The following is a 16,673-nucleotide window of genomic DNA, read 5'->3' on the forward strand; positions in this document are numbered from 1 at the left end:
TTAGCTCCCTGATAGCTCCCCTGATATGTGGGTAAAAGTGTATCTTACCCTAACCCCAACCCGAGCAACACCCGCAAGCATGTTGCACTGGCTTCACAGTGCTTGGCAACCAACTCAACTTCAACTTGCGACAGCGCGTTTCTACACCATCGCAGCCACAAGCAGGAAAAGAATTCAAAGGCACAACCGTCTCACAGATTCTACTGGCAACCGACTTCTCGAATTTGATCATCACGAAGAGCGGCTTGACATTCAGGTGCAGCCTTCATACCTATCAACCGCCGCATCATCGCCAAATTTTCACTTCATCTTAACAATTCGGCCACTCAGCTTGCAACTCAATCATCCACTGATATCCCAAACTTGGCATCAACCGTTTCATCGACCACAACACCAGACCGTATCTTTCTCACGATTCAAGATCGCCATGTGGCGCAGAAGCGGTCCTTCCAAAGCGACATCGACAAACGTCCAGTGCCAAAAATGTCTTAAACGAGATACGTACTTTTCATTTCACCGAAACTATTTCCATTTCCCCCATCTAACACTCACAGCACGGCACTATTCCTACGAATGCAAAGCTTCAGCCCAGGAGCGGCCGTATATTCCCCGACCCTCACGAACTCAGCAGCTGTTCAATCCCAAGCTCCAACCCAAGCTTACCAATGCTGTCCCGGATGACATTGAGAAGAAGTAAGCTCCCACTACCTGAGTCCACTGACCTCAAATGCCTAATTGTCCCACAGGAAGGGTGTAGCCGATAAGATCCTCGCTGAAAAGGAGGCCGAGCGTGCCAGGAAGCGAGAGCTGGAAAGGGACGAGGAAGAAGAACTGTCCGTAAAGGGTTCACCGCCCCCACGGCGGCACAGGTCGCCATCTTACGACTCCGTATCCAGCATCTCGACCAGGTCCCCTTCTCCAGCCCCAAGGCGCAGTCCCAGTCCCCCAAGAAGAGAACGGATCAGCCGCGATATGGAGTTGTCTCCCCGTGGACATCCGGTTCGTCCACGATCTCTAAGCCCGGAGGAGCGCTATTCTAGGGAACCGTCAGCCATTCCGGAGAGAGATTACCCGCCTCGGCGACGTTCTCCTTCGCCGAGCCAGGCCCGTTCACCCAGGCGCCATCGCGACTTTGACGATGAGCCTGAGCCTCAGCGTGCCCCTCAACATGCGCCGCCGGGCAGAGACGCCGAGCATGACTCGCACAGACGTCGGGGCTACTCGAGATCCAGGTCGAGATCTCCTGCGCGTTCTCCACCAAGGCGCGATGGGAGAGGCCGCGGTGATGGTCCTCGGAACCGATTCAGGGACAGGGACGCTGACCACCCCAGAGAAAGAAATGCGCCGCCAGCCCAGCAGCGGGCACCTCCGCCGCCGCGCGAGAGGAGTCTGAGTCCCTTCAGCAAGAGGTTGGCGCTGACACAGTCGATGAATATGGGTAGATAGATTGCAATAATTAGAGCGAATCAAATCTGGGTATCATATGCCTACTTTTTTTCTCTGCAAAACCATCAAGCAACAGTTTCGTCTTGCTCATCAAGCCGTCGGGCCAACCCCAACTCCTCATCCTCGGCCTCCTTTTCTCTCCTGGCCTCTTCCTCTTCCTCCCGTTCACGTAGTTTAATCCCCTCCACAATCGCCGCCCCGTCCAGCATCCCATCCGCCTCCTTATCCTCACTTTCCTTGCTTCCCCTGTGACTTTCCTCGGCAACCTTCTTCTTCTCGGCTAATCGTTCTCTGACCATCCTCGCAATGGCATTATCCGTCCTCACATTCAGCACCTCCATCTTGGCGTTCAACTCTCTCTTCAGATCCCAGTTTGGTTTTTTGGGTTGGAGCTTGAAGAGGTCGATGCCCTTTTCTGCCGCCTGGGCTGCGTCGATGGCGGCTTGGCGGTTTACTTCGTCTTGGAGGTCTGCTGCTTGTTCTTCGAGGGTGGGTGCCTCGAGGGAGAGGGTGGGGGGGGCTTCGAAACCGAGTTTGGGGCCTTTGGTTTCGGGGTCGTAGTTGCGGCCGGAGAGGTGAAGGTTGGAGACTTGTTTTGTTGGGGGGGATTGGGAGCGGGAAGGGGAAGGGGCTTCGTCTGATGGGGAGGGTGAGGGTTGTTTGCGTTTTAGGGATTTGAGTTTTGCGAGGCGGGCTTTGCGGTCGTCGGTTGCTGCTGCGAGGGTGGTGTGGGAGGACATTTTTGTTGTGGTGTGGTGGTGGTTTTTCGGAGGGAATTGATGTTCCTGGTGTTGTTTGACCGCGAATTGGTTCGAGGTACACAGTCGCGCCGACTGTGAACAATTTCCAATGGAGGATGATGTTGGATGTGGGTCCCTGACAGCGGACAGGGAAGCTTTTGACAGGGTTGGGGGTGGGCTGCCGCTCGTTGCCGGCCGGAAGCTCTGCAGCCCCTCGCATTGCCGATTTTTTTTGATTTTTTTTGGGAGCTGGATGACTTTCTCATCGTGATAAGAGAGACATTTCGGAGACGGCACCGGCGACCAGCGACCGGCGAACCCCCCCTGAACAAATCGCTCGGGATTGCCAGTCGAACCACAACATGCCCAACCTCGACGACGAATTCGACGCATGACGACCGCACCCCACGTCCTCCCGCCCGATTCTCATGGCGCGCGACTGCATACCGCGCCGTCGCAGAGGCACCACAATCGTCTAGTCGCATCCGGGGATGATACTGCGGGCCGGCTTAGTCGGCCGATCATGTCTGGCTCGCGCCTGTCAACGTCGGTCCCAGATACCCCTTATACACCCCTTGCTGCCGCCACCACCAATATCCCAGACATCGAGAGTGCAGAGATCAGAGCGACTGCTGGCCCAGCTCGCCCGAGATGCGCCCTTCACCACTACCACCAGATTGTCCTTCCAGAGCGACGACTCAGATATCATTCTGCCATGGGAGAAGTCTTTGGGAAAGGTCGACAGTCATATGAGCCCCGATGACATGGAGGAAACAGCCAAGGCGAATCCAGATCCTGCGAACAATGTCAGCGAGATATCGCCAGAAACAACACCAGTTCCCTCTTCACTGGGGCCGGAGGAAATAGAAAGGAACTATGCGAGCACAGCTGAGCCTGGGGTGGCTAGCCACACGTTCAATGATGCGGATCGGGACAATCAAGTACCCCAACTTGAACCCTACCGTTTCGCCGAGAGGGGAGGAAAGCTCGCTTGGGGTCCAGGTCACAGGGGCAACTGGTTGGACTCATGGGAGGCCAGATTCCGGCCGCTGTACAGAGCCCTGAAGTCAGGGCGCGCCTATTCACGCATGTTGGCCGATGTGGAGGATTTCCCTGACTGGGGAAAAACAGAGATGCTTTTCGAGGCAGCCGAAATCGAGCAGGGGGAGTTTAAGGAGCGCCACTGCGGATTTGGCAACGTAGATCAGTACATGACGAAATGGATGGACTCGATGCTCTACCTGCTCCGCTACGACCCAGAGCTGGCTCCCAAATTTCTCCGGGCGACTTTTGAGGGGTTTCTGACGCCGAGGTGGGCGGTGAATGATACGGCTGAGTTCCTTGCCAAATGGTGCTCGTTGTCTCGCTCAAGCAAAAAGACTACGCATGAGCTCGCCGAAACGATCCGTCATATTCTGCGGACTCGCACTCTATACATGCTCGAGTTCACCCAACAAACGCTGTTTCTTCTGACAAGAGATATGGAGGCCGAAGCTCTGTGGAATCTGTATCGGGACCTGCTGCAGTACGCTCACCCGCTTCACCCCTACACTTGGTACACTATAGCCCGTCGTCTTTCTCGGGATCCGAGGTACAAGTCCAGGGCGTTGGATCTGCTGGAGGAAGCCATCACCAGCGGCGAGCTCCACGGCGACGCGCCCCTGACCATGATGCTCAGCACATGCATCCTGGACTTTCAAGGTGTGGAAGACGGCCATTTAGAGCAGTTGGGGCGGCTGCGCCGGGAGCTGACCACACGGTTGCTCAACCTGATCACGCCTAACAAGTATACATACAGTGTCATGGTCCGAGGCATGCGAGCTACCGGTGACTACCAGGGAGCGTGGACCATCTACCAGATCATGATTGATCAGGGCATTGAGCCTGAGCAGTTCATCTTCTCCAACCTGCTAAACGTGGCAAAGCGCACCAACACCATCGAGCCTGTGCTCCAGACCCTGGAAGAGCTTGTTCCCGAGGCGCTGAAGAGCAGACACATCTGGAACGACATCATCGACTCTGTCTTGGTGATATCTCGGCAGCACGACCTCCAGCTGAAGGAGGAAGGCCAACGGAATGCGCATGCTGCGTTGACGTTCCGGGCCCTGCTGCTGGTCTATGCAAGGTTCTATCGGTACAAGGAACTCCAGTCTCTTATCCCTGTCAGGCTGGGGCCACCGTATGAGACAAAAGAGCAGGTTTTTGCGACTGCGACCTCGGATATGGATGTTGTCTTTTTGCGAAAGATTGATCTCATCCTCGAGCGCCTTCCTGAGCGAGTTGAGAAACCGGCGGTTCCGGGGTCGGATGTCATTAGCATTATGCTCAGGGGGTACACACGAGCGGTTTGGAAGGCAGGAGAGGTTATCAGCTTTTACAAGCGGCTCAGGGCGAAGCTTATGCAGGGACAATACACCGTGTGTCAGATTTGTCGGGAGCAGGACAGCCGAGTGCATGATGCTATTTTGGGCTCGTTGCTCAAGATTCCAAAGTGGAACAATGTCGCGTGGGCTCCTGCGGAGAACTCCAAGAGAGCGGCGGAGAGCCGTGATGCGTTGCAGGCGGGTTTTGGTATTTTGGAGGATATGATTGAGGGTGCCATGTGTGCGGAGAGGGTGTTGAAGGAGGAAGAGGAGAAAGAGCTGTTGGCGAAGAGGATGGCGGATGATGACTCGCCTGCTGATGAGGAGGCGGTGCGGACTATCGAGAGTGTCCTGCCAAGTCAGGAGGATGCTGTCTTGTCAGAACAAGAGCCTTTGCTGATCGAGGGGGACGATGGTCTACCAACTGAAGATTCAGCAGCTCAAGATATAATGACCGAAGAACATATTTTAGTCGAAGAACATCCACCACCAGAACAAGAGCACCGGCCAGCTGAAGAAGATTACCTACCGCACTCAGAAAAAAACCTGCCAACGAAAGATTACCTTTCGCCCTCAGAAGAAAACCTGTCAACGGAAGTAAACCTGCCAGCGGAAGAAAACCTGCCAACGGAAGAAAACCTGCCAACGGAAGAAAACCTGCCAGCCCAAGATGGCTTGCCTGTCAAAGATGACCTACCTGTCGAAGAGCAATACTTACCTGTCGAAGAGCAGTACTTACCTGCCGAGGAAGACCTATCGGTCGAAGAAAGCCTTCGAGGGTACGAAGAATACCTTCAGGCTGATGAAGACCTCCCAGCCGGAGAAGACTGCCTACCACCTCCAGAAGCCGAACGTCCTGCAACTCGGGAAGAGCTACAGCCAACTGAGGACGAAGCCCAAGAAGAACCGCTTCTCACCACCGACCAGCCTCAAGAACCCACCGAACCACCACCCTTATCCGAACCCTCGAAACCATCACCCCCAGAACAACCCCGACAATCAGCCCCCTCACCCCAGCAACTCCTCCCTCTCCTCGACCCAAACCTCGTCACCCCCCTCCACCCGGCCCCCCGCCCAGGCGCAGGCTGGCCCTCTTTCAAAGCCCAGCAGGCCCAATGGGCGGCCTTCCACAAAGACGAAACGTACCTCTACTCCATGTCGCCCGCCCCGACAATCTACACCTTTAATATTCTCTTGTCGGGCGTCATCCGCGCCTCCCGCTCCATCACCAACGTCAAAGACTGCATCAAGCAGGCAGAAGACTGGATAAAGTACCTTGCCGATCACAACCTCCAGCCCAATTATCACACCTGGGCTATTTTGGTTAGGAACTGGTCGCGGCAGCAGCGGCCCGGGGCGGTGGCGTGGGCGATGAAGAAGATGGAGGAGGCGGGGTTTAGGGCTAATAACAAGATGATGGAGGAGTTGCAGTTGTTGAGGGATAAGGAGAGGGCGTGGAGGGAGCTGGAGAGGTTGATGGAGGAGGATCTGGGGAGGGAGAAGGAGGGGGGAGGGGAGGGGTGGGAAAGGGAGGAGGGGTGGGAGAGGTTGGGGAGGATTGTGAAGGAGCAGGAGGAGAGGAGGAGGAAGTTGGAATTTGAGTTGGTGGTGGAGGATGAGATGTATGGGAATGAGGTTTATCGTGACGGGAGGGGGGGGGAGAAGGAGGAGAGTGATTGGGATATGTTTGTGAAGAGGGTGGAGGAGGATAGGAAGGGGGAGGAGAGGGAGAAGAGGGAGGGTGGGGGGGGGAAGGCGACGTTTTAAAAAAAGAAAAAATAAAAATAAAAAGGAAGGAGGGGGGGAGTGTATATGTACTTGTATGAGAGGGTACAAAGATGTGGGGGGGTGTATATTATCTCAGATGTATATATGATGATTAGAGCCTTGTTTATTCTTGACTTTCAAGATATATTGGGGCTTTTTAGTAACGTTGATTGTGAAAAATTTTGAATCACAAAGAGATGGAAACCCCAGCTTTGAATTACCTCATCGCTAGCTTTTGATTCTTTCCATCCCAGCTTGAAATGGACACAACAAGCTCGAAACAATAACACCGAATGCTTGGATGGCTGGTCACAAGTGCTTGGATAGATATTAATGAAAGACATGTTCACAGCATTTCTCACGCAGTCCAAGGGGTCAGATGTTGACAGCAACAGAAACAAACAAGCTCTTGATATTTGAGCGTTGGGGTATCATTACAAGCAAAAATACACCCCCCTTTTCCACACAACTATCCCGACAAACGCCTCCAACCAATGCAAATTTGCCTGTCCCTCCGGTATCAACGCCTAAAACCAATGCAACTAGGCCTCCCAGACATCCTTTGACGCCTCCATTAACCCCGGATATGCGTAGAACAGATGAAAATTAGGCCTTCAAAAATGTCGAATAGGCCTCCCCCAAACATAAAACGACGCCTCAAACAAGTGTAAACAGAGGCCTATCAGGCATGATTTGATGCCTCCCAACCAATTTTTTGATGCCTCAAACGAATGAAAACAGGCCTCTCAAACCTAAAAGAACGCGTCCCGGCTTATGTTTTGACGCCTATCCGAACATGTCGGAGGCCTTCCCCTTGCCCTCATCGAGCTTCTTTTCCTTGTTCTCCTCCTCCATCTCCTCCTCCTTATCCTCATTCTCGGGACCCATAACCCTCCGCACCTCCGGCCCCGTAAAATTCCCCGACTCAGGATTGTACCGACTATTCATATACTCTGTATACTTCTTCATAAACTCCTCCCTCTTTCGTTCATGATGCCGGGTTGCTGCTCCTGGAGGGGAGCAGCGCTCCTGTTGCGGGGGAGCAGGAAAAGAGGAGAGAAAAACGGGAGGGGTGATGGAAGGGATAGGAGGAGGGGGGTAACTCGGTGGTGGTGGCGGAGGAGTGCGAGTCGGCATCGGGGGAGGACGATGGGGTGAAGGAGGGGGGGTTGCAGGAGAGTCTGCCAGGGACAGCAGAGCTAGCTTGCTGATGGGGGAGGGGGGAGAGGCGTTTTGGTGGGGGGGGCGGTGGTGGGGGTGGATTTGGGGGGGGGCAAGTGAGATGAAGAGGGGGGGTGAGAGGGAGCTGCTCCTGGTGGGGTGAAAGTCGCCTGTTTCGGTCGACTTGATGATGATGGGGGTGCTGCTCTTGTTGGGAGGGCTGCTCTGGCTGGTGCCGCTTGTTTGGCCGGTGCTTTTGCTGCTCTTTGGCCAGCTGGTACTTTTCGTACTGGTGCTGCTGCTCCTCAGCTTGATGGTACCGCTCTTTTGGCTGATACTCTCGAGACCGCCGTTGCTGGTCTTGCTCGTCCTGCTGGTACGAGTTATGAGACTCATTGGACTCGTCCTCTTGCTCTTCAGTGACCGGCTGAAGACGCGGCGACGAGGGGGAGAAAGCCGGGCGGGGAGAAGGCGGCGGCGGGAGAACAAAGCTGGGGGGACGGAAAATATCATCCTCTTCGATTTCGTCCCAGTCGATGCTCAGCACTCGTCTGGTGGCATCCCGATAGGCTTTCGCCCATTCTTGGGTGCGCTCAGGCTCAGGAGCAAGCTCCTGGCCGGCGGCGGACGACGGCTCGGGGTCGCTTGCTGGTACCGGCGAGTCGTCGAGGGGAGGGAGAGGCGGGAAGAGTCTGTCCAGGTTTGCCAAAACGTTTTTGGCCTCTTGGGCGTGCTGGGAATTGGGGGCCTCGGGGTGGAGTTGGCGGCTGCTGCTTGCCGCCGCCCTGGTGGGCAACTCCAGGTCGTCGAGGCAACGACCCAGTGGAAGGTTCGCCATGAACTGCTTGTAATCAAGCAGGGTGAGGTCGTTGTCGTCGGGCTCGTGGGGGTCCCGGAGCAGCTTTGGTTTGGAGGAGGGGGAGGGAGCGAAGACGGACGAGCTGGTGGCGACGGGGAGGTTGGGGGGGTTGGAGGAGGAGGGAACGGTGGTGGCAGCAGGAGAACCACCCTCCTCGAAAAAGGTCGCCAGGCTCTTGACGGATTTGTGGCCTTTGGCCACCGCCGGGGGGGTGGCAGAGGGCGACACCTTGCGCCCGAGGTTCGAAGCAAAGGTATCTATCGACATTTGTTGTTAGAAAACTCCAGTCCAGTTGATTTCTTCGACTTTTTTTTGCTCTCAAGTAAGCAAACAAGTGAATCAAGTCGAGCAAAAAGGTGAATTTCGAGTAGTCAGTCGCAAAACGGCCGAGTTGCTCGACAGTCTTGACGTACCGTGGCTCCGGCGCGGGATCTTCCTCTCCAAGATGAGGCCGGCGATCGCCCCATCTTCTTTCTTCTCCTTCTTCTCCATCGTCTGTGAGCGGTAACTGCGATGGCGTGCGAGCGCCTGGTTAGCGGTTGAGGTTGGTTTGCTCGAGCAACATCAAGACTTACAGAAGCAGCTGTGAACGCCGATGAACAGTTCAGAAGCGTTTTTCGAGAAGTCCCAAAATCTCAAAACAAATAAGTGTGTGCGAACCGCTTAGTCGCCATGCTTAGTCGTCCTGCGGTGCCTCCATCATCAGCTGCGGACCCGCCTGCCAGCCGCAGTCAAGCTGTAGAAGGCCCGGAGGGTTCCCAGGGCATCTGTCGAGACATTGGGGCTCTGAAAGAGTGTGCACAAGAAACAGTGGCTCTTTGGAGTCCAGCTCTTCGTGGAGGTGTCAGAGTACATTGTGACTGACGAAAGGTTCGTCAACGCAGTCCATATATTTAACTCGTTACTATGAACCTGTTGATCAGAGTTGCGGACTGTAGAGTGGCGCTGGGAGCGGCTGCACAAGACTTGTTCGCTACCTACCTCACATACAAACTACCTTATGGAACCAACAGAAGGACCAACAAGGACCCGCTGCTCCATCTTCTAGAAGAGTTTACTTTCTGCTCTTTTGGGTGTTTGGCCTTCAGCTGAGGACATAGTCTGCTCTGTGAACCTGAGCACGGTGGAGAGCAGGAGAGACATGTTGCCCACCGCAGACAGCAATTCAGGGAACTGGGGCTGTTCTATACATTGGAAGAGAAAATATCACAAGGATTAAAGTGTTTCTATCATGTATATGAGTAGAGTCTTCTGTTGCTATCCAATATCAACAATTGAGGTGGCTCGTGCGTTCAGGGGCTGCTTTGCCCCTGAGCAGTTTGCCACCGCCCGGACCATCACCATGTAAACAAACGTCAATCTTCACATTTGCCTCCGAAATATAGACAAACGGGCATATTTGACTCTTCAAGGTGTAGTTGAGGTTCATTAATGCCACGAGCGTACCCTCTTTCATCTTCATGTTCAGTCCCGGACAACACTCTCCAAGCACACAAAGTGCTGACATGCACAACAAGTGACACCCGTCATTGAAGATGACAAATGTCCGAGTGTGATGTTGTTCAGATCTGTCTTTAAGCCGCAAGCCATGTAAGAACCTAACCATAACGGTGGTGACGTGTTCTCGTAGCCGCTGGCACAAGGTCCAGACATGGCCGTTTCCGGGGGTAAGCGGTGTCTCAACCATGAAGAGGCATTGCAAGTGTTTACAACAAGCGGCACAGGAACTCGCGATACAACACTTGAGCCATTCTCTGGAGAACTCTGGAGAGGTCCACGTTGGCCGGGATCATGCTGACTGAATGCGACCTTGAGCCCTTCTTTGGCTTCCAAGAAGTGTTACACAGACCCAGAGGCTACAACTATATCTTACCCTCGCCGTCCCTGAACATATAGCTCCATAAATTAACTCCCCAAAGTACCTTTCTCGTTTCCATTCCTCTTTGTGCCAGAATTTACAAAGGACAAGTGATGAAGTTGGCCCTTGATTCTGGCTCTGATTGGCGCTGACGGGTATCACCGTATCCATCGTATAAGCAGGCAAAATAGCGCGGTGACCCCTTTTACATCAACAGCGTCTGGTCCTAAACTCGCTTCCTCTGGCAATGACACTCACCCCTGATCCGATCGGATTTGCCAGAGGTGATCACCAAACAGAAACACCAAGCTGAAATGGCCCCCATGGGCCATGGTCAGCCCCGAAGTCTTGCAACCAGATGCTACGGTACAGATCAGGAAGGTTGCTCCGGAGCTGAAAAGGCGCTGTCGATCACCAGAAGCACCACATGTTTGGAACCAGTCTCCCGGGGCCCTTTTGTCAGTTGCACTGCACCACCTAGCACTGATAAGCTACCTAACACGGGCAACGACAAAAATATCATAATGTCGCGGCAAACACCACAACCTCACACCGAGGAGATACTGAGCACAAATGTCAGGTCAATGTCTTCAGCTGGGCAAGCCTCCAAAGGTCCAGACCTCCTGTCTTATACTCTCACCTTGGGTCATGATCTGTTCGTCATGCCACTCCTTCAGTCACAGGTCCAGACAGGTCACGGTAGAAGCCGCTCAATTTCCAATAACGCCAACGACGAAAAGCCGTGCCACGGCCGCCACGATCTAAAGGGCTCTTTTCCACACCATACTGTTAGGTGGTCTCTGGGAACCCCACTGCAACGTTAATCGTGCGGCGTTCTGTCAGACGCTTTGCTCCAGTTTTCACCACTCAACGGAAAGACGAAGATACGCTGCGCCGTCCCGTGCCATGACAACCGAGAAGGAAGGCACCTTACAGCTGATGCGCACACCCCACCATCTCACGGGTAGTCACCTCCCCCCTGCCTGTCTGAAGGATCATCTAAATGGAATTCCAACCCACCACCAAACACAAGTAAGTTCCCGTCACCTCATCAAAAAAGTCTTGGAATTCCAAAACTCGAGAAATACGATTGACTAGCATCATTTTTTCCAAAATAGCAAAGCGAGGGGAAAAAAAAAAGAAAAAGAAAAAAAAGAGGCGTGACCTGATTTTCTCCTTGGCTGGGCATAATCCATCGTTAACTAACCCCAACTTTCTCGCCGATTTTCCTGTTTGGGAATGTAGACCCTTGTACGCCTTCTCTCTCGCCTTTTTCTTCTTTTCTTCTTGTTTGTCTTTTTTCCCACGAGCGGCTTGTCACGGCCACCCCCGCAATTGCGTTCCTGCCCAACTGCCAGAAATAATCACAGCAAACAATTTTCTTTTCTAGCATTGCTTCTTTTCCATCTCGAACCGGCCGGCGTAGAGAAACAATGTGAGTGGTCAAATCCTCGACCGGCGAAGCGGGCATGTGTGCCGAGCTGAAGGATACCTATAAGCCGAACCGACACGAGAGGAACTGACATGGTCAGGCACACACAGACACACACACACACTCACACACACACATATGCAGGAGACAGATCGACGGGCGGGCAGGTTCCTTCAGCTGCGAGCACGTCGGTCGGTAAGGTAGGCAGGGCTTGTGTTGCACCTCGACGAGGGAGAAAGGCCCTGAAACACTGCGTCTGTATGTAGTGTACAGGTAGGTAGATGGCTGCTTTCGCTAGGCAGCCGTTCAAATGTCTGACGATGACGCCAGTCGCCATTAAGCAAAGGGTAACTTATCTTGCATCCATCGTGGACTTTTGTTTTTCTAGATACCTAGTCTGCAGATTCCAAATCATGTCATCCTTACCATCTGAGCCACCAGAGTAGAATTTCCAAAAGCCAAAGAGGGGTACTGGAAAAGAATGCCTTGGCTGAGCGCCACTACACTACTCCCCACAACCGATCATCATCAAAGATGTTTTGGATCTAGAAAAAACAACCGGTTGATCGATAGCTTCGAACACTGCAAGGAGGCGCAGTGACTGTGTGGTATGGACATACTGTGTAGGTAGACAGATGGATACAACCTACGTGTAGCTCAAGTCCACTTTCTTCCACCGCTACCTCCATCTCCATCATCAATCAACATCACCACGCACCAAAATGCAACCCATTCTCCCTCGTTCCCAATTCCACTTACCCCCTTCGGTGACTACTTCGTCCTTTTCCCTCCAGATCTCCCTCCAGATCTTCCCCACCCCCGGGCGCTCGCTCACCAGCCGGCCCCCGGCCCCCACTGTCACCGGTAACTCAAACCTGACACCGAGAAGACCGACTGACAACACACACAAAAGACACCACTTTTTGCACAACGTTCATATAATTTTATTACAGATCTGATGGGTGCAAAATACACGACAGGAAAATAAGGCAATGCCCGAGACATACACCACCTTGGTTGTAACAAAAGGTTCTAGGCAGGCAAGATGCACCCGTCCGTCTCTGCGTGGGATTTTTACCATTTTGTGTGTGTGTGTGTGTGTGTGTAAGGAGGCAACCATTTGCATAAGGGGATGGGTGGACGTTTTGGGCATTTCCCCATTCTGGAAAATCACCTGATTTGACAATCCCATTCTCTGCAAGAAAATCAACTACAGTATGATGATGGCTGGAGAGAATATGTTAAATGTTGACAAGAAACTGCATTAAAACTAAACAACTAATCAACTAAAAAGGAAACTATCGGCCGTTACAGAGTGAAAATCATGAAAACAAAAAAAAAAAAAAAAAAAAAAAAAAGAGAGAGAGAGGCAAAGAAAAAGAAAATAAATGAAAAAAGAAGGGGGTATTCCTTATTCCTTTGCCCACGCTGCCAAATGTTCGAAATCAATCCATCTATCCCATCCCATACCATTCCATACCAACCCATCATGTCGTGAATCGGAGGAGATATATCAAAGAAAAACAAAACAAAAAAAAAAAAAGGTATCCAAATAGTCATAAATCATACCCAACTCTCATTTATTCCTCCTCCCCCTCAGCATCAACATCCCCCTCCGCATCCTCCTCCTCCTCCCCCCTCCCACTAACCACAATCTCCTCCCTCACCCCCCTCCCTTTTTGTCCCTGTCCCCCCCTAACCTGCCCGTTCCCACTACCCCCCTGCCTCTCCAACACCTTCCTCAACTCCCACCTCCCCCCCCGTCCCCCCCGTTCAATAATCCCCACCTCCCTACTCCTAGCCCACTCAACCAAGCTCCCATCCTCCTCCCCCCCAAACCTGACCCGCCCCTCCCTCCCCAACGCCGCCCCCTCCAGATGCTTAGCCACATGCTCCATCCTCTGATCCCACGCCTCCGGGCCCCTAAACTCCCCCACCTTACACCCCTTGACAGGACACCTCATAACCTCAGGCAGCTTACACCTCTCCCTCTTCCCCCTCTCCTGCAGCTCCCTCAACCTCCCCTCCCACCCGGCCATCTCCTCCTTTTCCCCCGGCGTCAACACCCCCCCTTTATTCGCCCTCCCAGCACAAAGTTTCTTCGCCCCAGCAGGCATGTGCATCCTCTTCAGGTGCTGGGTGTACAAATCCTTGCGATTGAAAATCGCCCCATTCGGCAGACGACAACCGCCATTGTTCGTCTTGGCGCACACACCCTCTGTGCAGAGCCAGTAGTCCAGCAGCAGGTGCTGCGTGATGACGTGACGCTTCCATTCGTTCTTGGCCGCAAAGGTCGCTTCGCAGCCGGCAAAATGGAACACGCAAGTGAAGGGGCGGGTGTGCTGCTTCTTGACGTGGGCGTCAAAGTCGGTGCGGTCGGGAAAGTCGGTTCGGTTGCAGTCGGGGCATTTGAAGGATACCGAGGAGGGGGCCAAGGGGTTGATCCGGCGTGGGGAGGGTTTGGGGAGCCGCTGCTGCTTGGGCGGTTGTTGTTGTTGTTGTTGTTGTTGTTGTTGTTGTTGTTGTTGTTGTTGTTGTTGTTGTTGTTGTTGTTGTTGTTGTTGTTGAGGCTGGGGGTGCCAGACTTGGGTTGGGATGCGTTGTTGTTGGATGATGGGAGCGGGATGGATGTTGTTGTTGAGTTTGGTTTTCTTGGCAGGGCGGTGCTCGTCTTCAGAGCCAGAGTCGGAGTGGCGTTTGGGGCTTGGGGGGAAGGAAGACTCCTCGGAAGAGGAGTCGCTGTCGTGGTCGAGCTCCCGCTTAAGGGGAGAAGAGTAAGAAGTAGAAGCCTGGATCTCCTCCTTGATCATGGGCATGTCCTCGGCCGGACTGGCAAGACGAGTAAAGTCGGAGCCGACGGTGTTTTGGTTGGTGCTCATGTCGCACTGGGTGGATGTGTAGCTCGGCTCAAAGAACATGCCCTGGCTGTAGTCCATGTCGTTGTCGTTGTAGAGCGAGTTCATGCCGCCGTCAGTCCAGGCCCCGTAGCTCGGCATCATGCCCGAGCCCGTGAACCTGATGATGGCGTCGTGAGTGCTCGAGAAGTCGTCAAACTGCCCTGGCGTGGGTGAGAAGACAGATAGGACCTCAGGGGGCGTCGTGGGATGCTCGTAGTAAGATTCAGTCTCAGCACCGGGGCTCGGGGCGCTGCCCGAGGCGGAGGACGGCTCGTGGGAAGACATGGGACTGGCGAATCGTTGTTGCGTCGGTGGTGGAACAGCGGAAACGCCCATGCTCGTAAAGTATGTCTTGGAGTGGGTGTCGTTCAGGAACCGCTGAGTGGTGGCGGAGAGGATAGGGTCGATGTAAAGGTTACCCTCAGTCTGTGACGCAGCCAAGTCTTGGATAGGAACGTCGATGTTCGCATACCCAAAGCTCGAAGTGCTGCTGAAGATGGTTGAGAAGTGGCCAGCCATCTTGAATGGTGATGAGGGAAAGAGAGGTGGTCGATGTTGGGGCAGAAAGCGTCAAAGACACAAACGTACGGCAAGCCAGAGCTGTATAGCCTCAAGCTTGAAAAGCCAACATGGGAGGGTGCGAGTAGTTATGTGCGGTGCTGTCTGAAGGATCCAGCAAAGGAAAATGGAAATGAAGTCGCGGTGCTGGTCGAGGTATGGGTGGCACGTGAAGATGCAGTGAACAAAAGATGCAACAGCGGATCCTGGACTTGAGACCCACGCACAGTAATATAAAAAGGCGAGGGCGACTTATGCTGCATGGCTCGATGTGGCGATGATCAAGAACAGACCATGAAGAGCGGGAGCAGCTTGGATCAAATATGAAGAAGACAAAAGGTACGAACCACATGGAGACAAGGGCAGTGACCGCGTTTCCATCTTGGTGTGCCATGTTCGGGAGAGCGCGCCAGAGCTGGCGGTTCTTTCTGCTGCTCCCCACTTGTGCCCAAGCCCACCACTCTCTAAGCTCATCGCCAGAGGGGAAGGACGCTCCCCCCTTCGTGGCTCGCTGCTTGGGGAGAATGCGGCTCTGCTGTGGGCCCAAGATGTACTCCTACAGCCTAAGCACAGCATCTGGGTACAGGAGGGTTCTGCCAAGTAGCCAAGGTGGTAGCGAAAAGGCCCTGGCTCACAGGAGGGGGGGCTGAGGCCAGGTTCCCAGGCCACCCCTGGCGGCAGGGGGGCGGACGGGGTTGGCAACAATCTCTTGAGAAGCGCTAGAAGGGTGTTGTGAGTCGTCGTCTTTGAGCGCTGCGCCTCAGGCTTGCTTGCTTTCTGAACAAGAGGTGAGTTGTATACGGGACAAGTCTGCAATGTACAGTGCACAGGGTACATGATACCTACAGAGGAAGCGCGCGAGATGTCGAAACAGACGCGGGAGCTGTTTCCAGTGAGAGTTCGTTTACTTTGCATGCCCGGTTCTCCCGCCGAGCACTCTCGGGACTTCACAGCAGAGGCCAGTCGCTCGGGTATCTGATATGTCACAAGCGGGGCCGAGTCAATGGCGTGAACATGAACAGCAAGGTACATACCCCAGACTGCAGACTGCCCTGGAGCGCGGAGGGGTTGTGGGCGAGAGCGATGGTTCGCGGACAGCTGTTGTAGCTCTTGATGATATCGACACCCTCCCCCAGACACCTCCCCTGGTCGAGCAAAGTTCCCCACTCCCCCCATTCCCCAACCCGACAAGAGGAGACGGCAGATGACGGGATGACCAAATTTGAGGCTCTTTTATGCTTTTACTTACTTGTATTCGTCGTCCTGCTTCCCCGGACGGCGGCGTGATTTGTGGCTCCCGATGAAAGTGGTATTTGCCCATTTCCGATCAGAGTGGGCGCCACAAGGTCGATTTACTCCCTGCATGAGCATGTGTCAGTCACGTCAGTCAGGAAAGAAGAAAAAGCTGAAAAAATCAATTCATCACGATGTTTGGTTTGCTGTGCTTGTTGGTGATTTGGGAGGTGGTCGGTGCGCTTAGGATTACCGCTAAAACAGACGCTAAGAAGCTGTCCGTTTCTCCCCAGACTGAGGTGCCCCACTGGATCCAGTGAGTGGCCCAGGGACCACAAACGCTCAAATCCTTATTAACC

General features: G+C 53.8%; 5 protein-coding genes across 5 annotated transcripts; 2 read left to right on the forward strand and 3 right to left on the reverse strand.

Annotated features, from left to right (window-relative positions):
• The first annotated feature begins 138 nt into the window (after window positions 1–138).
• Window positions 139–1,509, forward strand: QC763_201460 (uncharacterized protein). Its single transcript, XM_062909183.1, has 2 exons — window positions 139–693; window positions 747–1,509. Exons 1-2 carry the CDS (start codon window positions 428–430, stop codon window positions 1,444–1,446), a joined length of 966 nt encoding a protein of 321 aa, XP_062767943.1. The 5' UTR covers window positions 139–427; the 3' UTR covers window positions 1,447–1,509.
• A 2-nt stretch (window positions 1,510–1,511) lies between these two features.
• On the reverse strand, window positions 1,512–2,186 carry QC763_201470 (uncharacterized protein; the record flags this gene model as incomplete). Its single annotated transcript, XM_062909184.1, has 1 exon — window positions 1,512–2,186. One exon carries the CDS (start codon window positions 2,184–2,186, stop codon window positions 1,512–1,514), a length of 675 nt encoding a protein of 224 aa, XP_062767944.1.
• A 491-nt stretch (window positions 2,187–2,677) lies between these two features.
• Window positions 2,678–6,425, forward strand: QC763_201480 (uncharacterized protein; the record flags this gene model as incomplete). The annotated part of the gene is given in 3 exon segments (XM_062909185.1): window positions 2,678–5,219; window positions 5,277–6,312; window positions 6,323–6,425. 3 exon segments carry the CDS (start codon window positions 2,678–2,680, stop codon window positions 6,423–6,425), a joined length of 3,681 nt encoding a protein of 1,226 aa, XP_062767945.1.
• A 677-nt stretch (window positions 6,426–7,102) lies between these two features.
• Window positions 7,103–8,828, reverse strand: QC763_201490 (uncharacterized protein; the record flags this gene model as incomplete). Its single annotated transcript, XM_062909186.1, has 3 exons — window positions 7,103–7,326; window positions 7,382–8,593; window positions 8,750–8,828. The coding sequence occupies 3 exons, from the start codon at window positions 8,826–8,828 to the stop codon at window positions 7,103–7,105; spliced, it is 1,515 nt and encodes a 504-aa protein (XP_062767946.1).
• A 4,378-nt stretch (window positions 8,829–13,206) lies between these two features.
• On the reverse strand, window positions 13,207–15,042 carry QC763_201500 (uncharacterized protein; the record flags this gene model as incomplete). The annotated part of the gene is made up of 2 exons (XM_062909187.1): window positions 13,207–14,100; window positions 14,149–15,042. 2 exons carry the CDS (start codon window positions 15,040–15,042, stop codon window positions 13,207–13,209), a joined length of 1,788 nt encoding a protein of 595 aa, XP_062767947.1.
• Between the last annotated feature and the right edge of the window lie 1,631 nt (window positions 15,043–16,673).

The sequence above is a fragment of the Podospora pseudopauciseta genome, assembly GCF_035222475.1.
Source record: "Podospora pseudopauciseta strain CBS 411.78 chromosome 2 map unlocalized CBS411.78m_2, whole genome shotgun sequence".
Classification (NCBI taxonomy): domain Eukaryota; kingdom Fungi; phylum Ascomycota; class Sordariomycetes; order Sordariales; family Podosporaceae; genus Podospora; species Podospora pseudopauciseta.